The sequence below is a fragment of the Bos indicus x Bos taurus genome, chromosome 5, assembly GCF_003369695.1.
Source record: "Bos indicus x Bos taurus breed Angus x Brahman F1 hybrid chromosome 5, Bos_hybrid_MaternalHap_v2.0, whole genome shotgun sequence".
NCBI lineage: Eukaryota > Metazoa > Chordata > Mammalia > Artiodactyla > Bovidae > Bos > Bos indicus x Bos taurus.
Window position 1 is genome coordinate 44,413,482 of NC_040080.1, and position 8,220 is coordinate 44,421,701.

At 52.7% G+C, this 8,220-nt stretch overlaps 1 protein-coding gene across 1 annotated transcript in view; it reads right to left on the minus strand.

The window, feature by feature from the left end:
• The window catches only part of CYTH4 (cytohesin 4), a 30,846-nt gene extending 23,723 nt beyond the window's left edge, over positions 1–7,123 (minus strand). The window contains exon 1 of the mRNA XM_027541721.1: positions 7,048–7,123. Within this exon, the coding sequence (XP_027397522.1) occupies positions 7,048–7,066 (19 nt within the window). The 5' untranslated portion in view covers positions 7,067–7,123. The remainder of the gene's footprint in view (positions 1–7,047) is intronic.
• Between the last annotated feature and the right edge of the window lie 1,097 nt (positions 7,124–8,220).

The following is an 8,220-nucleotide window of genomic DNA, read 5'->3' on the forward strand; positions in this document are numbered from 1 at the left end:
AACCTGCTGAGGACTCACAGCTGAGTCCATCCTCAGAACTTACCTCAGCCCAAGTGGAGCTGCCTCACCCAAGGATACACTGCTCCCACTGGGCAGGCACTATATAAAAAGTCAAGGCCCCTTGCCTGGTTTGTGGATCAAGCCAGTTTTTAGACCCAGCCCAAGACTGAAGGAGAGGCCAAGCCCAGAGAAGGAAGGCTTCTGCAACATTCTATCAAGTATATATGGTAATGACCCCCTCATCAAGCAGCCAAGATGGGTCTGTCTGACCCACCAAGTGATAAAGTCAAGTGAGCCCAACAGCAATCCTTAGAGACAGAAGGATCCAGGAAGCCCCAGGGACAGGTGACCCAGACCCCCATGTCACCCACTGCTGTTACACCAGGTCCTTCAGCTCATAGTATGTCTTCACGGATGGGTCCCTTGTGACCTGATGACAAAGGAGAAAAACGCTGCACTTTGTTCTGGGATGGATGGCTCAGGGTTTGGTTACAAGTAAAACTGAATAGCTACTGAACTACAACCCTGCTCAAGGTGTTCCGGAAGGACAATGGCGAGAAGTCCTTCCAGTAGGCAGAGCTTTGGGAAAGGCATTTATTTCATGTAGAAAGAGAAGCAGTGTGAAGTGAGAATATACCTGCATTCATGAGTAGAAGAAGGTGCCTTGACTGGTCAGAAAGAAAGAAGACTGAGAACAAAAAGGCCTGGGGAAGAGGCAAGTGGGTGGCCCTATGGCAGTGTGCAGAGTGTGAAGATTTTTGTAAACACACTGATGTTCCCCAGGAAACAGCCACCACAGGAGAGTCACTAAATCACCAGGCAGAGAGAATGACTCAACCAGTTGACATCAGCCAGTCTCTGCCTGGCTAGCCCAGTGCTGCATGGTGCATGATGAAGCAGCCATGTGACCCCTTTGGAGGCTCTGTGGGGACCCACTCATCCAGGGTCCCCAAGCTACTGCCACTACTCCACATCAGACCTGCCAGCAACAGAGACCCACTGTTTTTCGACAAGAGCAGCCAGCAACTTGGCAGCAAATCTATTACATTGGATCCCTCATTCTGCTTATGGTGGCTTTTCCTGCCCACAGAGCCTGGGCCAGCACCACTATCCAGGGGCTCAATCTGCTGACCCAGAATACAGCAAAACATCCCACTGGACTAAGGCGCCCTCTTTACACTGAAGAAGGCGTGGGAGGAGCATGCGGCCCAAGGACTCAATGGTGCTCTCACGCATTTTACCACTGGAAGATGCTGGCCTGATGGAGCGACAGAGCAGCCTGTTGAAGATGCAGCTGAGCTGTCAGTTGCAGGTGTTAAACTGCTCGGATGGGGCACCATCCTTGAAGATGTACTACACACCTTAAATCAACGACCATTAGATGGTGCTTTGTTCCCAGGAGGTAATCTACTGGCATTCAGGAACCAGGAGTGGTACCATCCTTCTAGTGACCCACTTGGGAGTTTTCCTTTCTCTCCCTGCAACTATGAGGTCTAGAGATCCTGGTTTCCAAGTGGGAGTGAAGTGGAGGTGAGGGGAGGTAGCACTTATACCAAGGGACAAAGTAAGCGTCTCATTAACCTCTAAATGGATCTTTCTCAGTTTAAGACACTGAGACTCAGACAGGTGAAGTGACTTGCTCTGAGTCACACAGCCAGGAAGTGGCAGTGCTGGCATCAGAACCCTGGTTTTCCCACACCTAAGCCTCCATCCCAGGAGAGGTAGATTCTGCATGCCTTTGGAAACATGCAGGGATGGACAGAGTGAGGGGCCACCTTCACGGGGACTGGAGCCGGGCCATAGCAGGGGAGGCGGTGCTAGAGACTGGGACCTGGAACTCCTCTGTCAGGAGTGGAGGGAGGCTGAATTCCACAGTGGAAAAACCCAGTCACTTCTAGTTGACTTTGGAGTGAAAGATCAAACTTTTGTGTTTGTTTGCTTTTCATTGTTTTCCCGTTGGCAGGGGTTTGTCCCGAAGGCCCGTTTCTCACCCAGGGTATACCTGCTGGTGGAGGCCAAGTAAATTCCCGACTGGCTGCTTGTTGGATAGAAGCCAGGTAGGAATTCCATGTTTCTGCGGATGCTCCCCAAGGTAGATGGTCAAGGATGAGCCAAGGAGATCCCATGTCTGGGGCCCAGGCTGACGTCTCCTCTCTTCCTGTGGGGTCTCATTATTACCCCCTCTCCTCCTGGGCCAAGGAATCACACCCATACCCTCAGCTCCAACTCTTTGCCCTGAGCTTCAGACCCTTCCACCCCTCTTGTGTCCTGACCATCAGCTCGTTTGTCACTGCAACTGAAGCAGAACTCCTAGAATGTCCCCTCAACCTGGCCTTCTTCCTGAGTTCTGAAGCTGTGGGAATGGCCCCTCAGATACCCTGGCCAGAACCCCAGGAGGCACCTTGACACATACCTCACTCTCGGCCTTGTGTCTCCTTCATCACCAAGCCCTGTTTATCTTCTTTCTGTTTCCACAGCCTCCATCCTCACCCAGACCCTGGGCTACTCTCTCCAGATAACTCAGAGCCTCCTGAAGCCTCCCTGCCTCCACTCTGTCCCTCCCATCCAGTCTCCCATGATGTCCCCATTGTCCAGTGGCTAAGACTCCGCACTCCCAATGCAGGGGGCCCAGGTTTGATCCCTGGTCAGGGAACTAGATCCCATATGCTGCAATGAAGCGTTCGCATGCTGCAGCTGAACATCCCTCATGCAGCAACTAATATCTGGCATAGCCAAACAATCAAAATTACAAAGAAGACCCCAAGTTTTACCTGGCCGATGCTCATCTCACACTGCACCCACCCCTGCCCTTGGCCTGAGGGCCTCCTGGCTGCTCTTTCCCTCCACAGGCCTTTGCACATTCTGTTCCTTGGGTCAGGAATGCCCTTCCTTCTCCTCCCTGCCTAGCAGTTCCTACTCATTCTCTCCATCTCCTCTGGGGCCCTCCTGTGCTCCATCTGTGCACCACCAACCCCCTCTATCCCTGCAGCAAATCTGGGATCTTGCTCCATGAACAAGCCAAGCTGCTGGCAAAGGAAAGACATGCTGGTTGAGCACCTACTGTGTTGCAGGCCCTGGGCACTCCAGGCTCTTGCCATCCACTATCTTGTTTGATCCTGACCCCGACTCTGGAGTCAGGTATTTCTAAATCTCATTCTATAGATGAGGCACCAGGGGCTCAGAGAGGTAAAGTGACGTGCCCAAGGGGACACAGCTGGAAGGTGGCAGAGTTGTGGCTCACACCCTGGCCCATCTGGGGCTCTGAGGCCACAGCTTTGATACCCATCTTGACACCCATCTTCTGCAGCCAGGCATCTCTGTACAGATCGTCAAAACCCCCACAAGATGCTAAGTGTGGATCTTCTACCCAGAACTGCTGACCACCAAGGAGGATGAAGACAAGGTGCAGGGTGATGTCCACAGTCTGAGCCCCCTTCTCTTTTGGGGTAAAAAAATAAAACGAGGCCAACATCATAGAGCTGGGGAAAGTGCTATTTTTTTCTACCTGGGAGAGTGGAATGACAAGGGGGTAGTGAGAGGTTATTTATTAAAAATTTTTTTCTTTTAAGGCTCAATTTTATTTTAATGATTTAAACTTTTTGGCCACGTGGCCAAAAAGTGGGATCTCAGTTCCCCAACCAGGGATCGAACCCGTGCTCCCTGCTTTGGAAGTGCAGAGTCTTAACTACTGGACCGCCAGGAAGTCCTGCCTTTTTATTCATGTAGCTCCTTTCATGGTTTGGCAGGTGTGTTCCTGAACCCTCTCAGGCCACTGTCCCCTTCTGTCAGGTCCTGACCCAAACAGCTGGCAGCTGGCCAAGTACATCTAACCCTCCTCCAACCCCGAAACAGTGCTGACCGCCCCGAACCTGCTGCTCTCCTCACGTGGTGGACAGGGGCCTTCCGACCCTTCACCTGTTTGCTTAAAACTGGGGATTTCTCCCCATTTCAGAGCTGAGGGCACTGAGGTTCAGAGAGGGTGACCAGGGCACAGCCTGAGAGGGGTCACTGCTGATTCCAATTCAAGTGATGATGAAGTTTCAGGCACTGGTGCGGCTCGTGGGAGATGGATTTTTAACAATAATAAAAATAGTGATAATAATGATAAAAAATACAAGAATATTAAAATATTAGTAACAACTGCCGCTGCCATGAGATCTGTTTACTCCTCACTGGGCTGTAAATCCACACCTCTGGAAGGCCGCCTTCGCCAACGACTCCCCCTCATCAAGCTGGGCTGTTCACCCTACCCCCGCCCCACCTCTTGCGCCCCAGGCCCAGGCCGGCTGAGTGTGCCCAGGTGCCGCCCCAGCCAGCTCCCCAGCTCCTCTCTACTTCCCCTTTGTCCTTCCTCTTTCCCAGCATATTTTTAGAAATCTGCTCATAGCCCCACTTCCAGGACAGCTGGACCAGCTTCCCCTTTCTAGGGCAGGAGGGGGTGCGATCCAGGGGCCTTGAAGGCAGAGGCTCCTCAGAATCCAGCAAGGGGATCTGGGGTGGGGGGCGGCCAACTAGCTACACTCGCCCCAGCCCCCCAGGCCCTGTGCGCCCATCGCATCGTGTGGCTTCCTCCCCCAGCCCAGCTGCCTCTATTTTTAACCTGCAGTCTTGCTGCACCAGCCCCACGGCTGCCTTTGGTCACACCGGGGCTTTGTTGCCCAGACCGCTCAGCGTTTCAGCAGACCCGGGGGAGGAGACCTGCGGGTATCAGACACCCACAGCTGGAGGTAGGGAGGCAGCCCCTTCACCACCATCCCGTCCATTGTACAAGTGAGGAAACTGAAACCCACAGAAGGAAGAGGCCCATTGTGACCACTGGCAGGTTGGTGCAGAGGTGGGACCTGAATCAGGTCGCTTTCCTAGGTCTTGCTGGGATGACGGTGCCCACTTAGAAATGACACACCTGAGCTCAGAGAGGGAAAGTCACCACGTTGTGAAGGAGCTCCAATAAAGACCCAGTTTGGGTAGCAGAGAAATGACCTTCCTTCCCTTCATTTTCTCCAGGAAGTCCTCCCAGATCTCCCTTGGCCTGGGTGGAAAGTGTCTCCCTCCCAGGCTGCAGGTCTGTGCCCCTCTGCACATCTGCCCTGGGTCACTGTCCTGCAGGATTTTTTCTTCCCCTGCCCCACATCCCAGACCAGCAGCTCCCTCAGGGCTGGGCTTGTGGCCTGGTCATTGCTGTCTCCAGCATCACACAGCCCAGGACCTGCACACCAGAGGACTGCTTATTGTATGAATGAATGAATAGGCGAACTGATCAATGGAATCCTCAGATCTCCCAAGAGACTGCCTGCAGTGACTCCGCTGGATCCCTGTTCTCCCGGGACCAGCCTGAAGCAGAGACTCACCCCTTGGCCTCCCTGGGAGGCCCCACCCCTCCCGCACCTCCCCCACAGCCCAGGCTAAACTGGGGCTCTCGCTCCTCTCAGATCTTGTCCCTATTCTGCCACTTATTGGCTGCCTGACTTTGGGCAATTCCATCCTGTCCTCCAGTTCACCTCTGTGAGCTTCAGTCTCCTGAGGACAACCTCCTTGCATGGTGGGGAAAAACCATCCTAAAGATTTTTGTATATGAAGACCCCAAGAATAATGGTGCAAAGACAGGTAGTTGGGGGGCGGGAATTACTTCACTGTCTCCTGTCACCCTTGCTGAGTGACCTTGAGCCTGGCACTGCTCCTCCTGGGGCTCCTCTTGCCCCGCTAGTTGCCACCTGGCCCCAAAAGCCCCCAGGAGAAGCACAGCGGTTGTGGTGAGAGTGCTGAACAGGCAGCCAGGGGGTGTGGAGTCACCTCAGCAAGACTGTGTCCCTCCTTTTGTTCCATTTGTAAATGAGGGCTTCCCAGGTGGCTCAGGGGTAAAGAACCTGCCTGCCAATACAGGAGACTCAGGAGACATGGGTTCAATCCCTGGGTTGGAAGATCCCCTGGAGGAGGAAATGGTAGCCCACTCCAGTATTCTTGCCTGGGAAAATCCCATTGACAGAGAGGAGCCTGGCGGACTACAGTCCATGGGGTCACAAAAGACTCAGACATGACTTAGCAACTGAGCACACAAGTAAATGAGGGCGGTTGAAACAGATCAGTGGTTCTCTAACTGTGTTCCCCAGAACCCTTGGGGCAAGGGGAGTCCCAGTGGGTGGGGTCAGAATGCTCTGTCTTAAGTTTTGTTTGAAGAAAGGGTTCTGTTGCTAACAGGGTTCATGTCATCTGGACCTGGGGAAATGGACAGCTCCAGGCAGCCTATGTCTTCTGGAGTTCCAGGCCATGCTGGAACATTCTGAGATGCAGGGCACAGAGGCTTAGTCCCAGTCCTTTCTGCATCACAGATACACAACACAACACAGCCTGGTCCTGCTCTCATCCCAGCTGCCCAGCCTCCTTGCCTGCTTACCAGGCAGACTCTCAGCCACAGCCCCTGCTGCTCATCCCCTGCCAGTCCCTTCCCTGGCAAAGCTGGTGTCCTTAGCCTCCCCAAAGGCCATCGTCACCCACCAGAGGCCAAACGGGCTGCAGGGTTATTATGTCACCCAGACAGTTATCCTCCTCAGCAACATCATCATCTTCAGCACAAACCACCTTTCTCAATCCCACCTCAGGGCCTTTGCACTGACGATTCCTTTGCCTGGAAAGTTCTTTTCCCAGAAACCCACATGGATCACTCCTTTCTCTGCTACAAGTCTCTGCTCAAACAGTGCCTCCTCTTGAGGCCTTCTTGGCCACTCTCTCCCATCTTCCTTATCTCACTTTACTGTTCTTCATCCTGCTTCTCACCATCTGATAGCACATTTATATATTTACTGTCTGTCTCCTTCTCTGGAGTGTAAGCTCATTAGGGCAGGGGCCATGCCTGCTTTGTTTGCTGGACTCCCAGTACTTACAGCACAGCTTGGCACCTAGCCTAAGCTCATCAACGTCTGTCGCCTGTTTCTGCATGTCCCACCTGTGTTATATCTATTTATACATGCTGCTTCCTGTGAGGCAGGCACTATTACCCCCATTCTACAGAATAGGAAACTGAGGCCCAGACAGGTCAGCCCAGGTGCTTACCTGGGTGGCACAAGTCCATTCTGAAGCCCCCGGGGGAGAGTGGCCTGCACTCCTGCAGCCCGCTGACCCCGCTGCCACTCGGGCTGCTCAGGCAGGGATGTGTCACCTCAGACACACCAGGCCCCTTCCCGTTTGCTCCGCCCAGCACAGCCTGGGGAGGAAGTCCTGTCTTGCTGGGGTCTAGTGCGCAGGCTCTTGACGTAGTAGCACTTCCTAAAACCAGCGGAGTTTGAGTGGTGGGGATTCTTTGCATTTCGAGTGTAGGCAAGGGAGGAATAGAGGCAAAGGAGACAGAAAGAGGGATGAGAGGGTGGGTAAAAAGAGAAAGACAGTGACACAGAGAAACACACACACACACAGACGAAGATGATTACTGGAGAACAGAACCTCCCTGCCTATAAACTTAGGGGCCATTCAGGGGGTTTCCCTGGTGGTCCAGTGGCTAAGATTCCACACTCCCAATGCAGGGGGCCCGGGTTCAATCCCTGGCCAGGGAACTAGATCCCACATGCTGCAACTAAAGATTCTGCATGCTCCAATGAAGAACAAAGATTCTGTGAGCAGCAACTAAGACCTAGCACAGCCAAATATATACATTTTTTTTTTAAAGGATCATCCAACTTAGATGGTCCAAGCTGAGCCCCATTAATTCCACCCCATAAACTCTCTTTCACCAACTCTTTCTTGAGCAAAGAAAAATTAATTCAATGCTAAGCAGGGCTTTGCTTCCCCTCAATGAAATACCTAGTTTTTTCTCATCTAGTTATCCACTGGGCAATATGTTCAGTTTCCCTTTTCCCCCAGGCTACTAGGAAGCTCCACCAAATCCAAAGCTCTTTTACAGCTGTTCTGTTGTCGCACGCAGACTTTGAGGCCAGACTCAGCAGTGAGACTTAGCCCTGCCATTCAGGACCCTTGTGAACTTGAGTGAGTCATTTATCTACCATGAACCTCAGTTTCAGTTCAGTTCAGTTGCTCAGTCGTGTCCAACTCTTTGCAACCCCACGATCGCAGCATGCCAAGCCTCCCTGTCCATCACCAACTCCCGGAGTTCACTCAAACTCATATCCATCGTCTCCACTGATCTCCAGTAGCATATTGGGCACCTACTGACCTGGGGAGTTCCTCTTTCAGTATCCTATCATTTTGCCTTTTCATACTGTTCATGGGGTT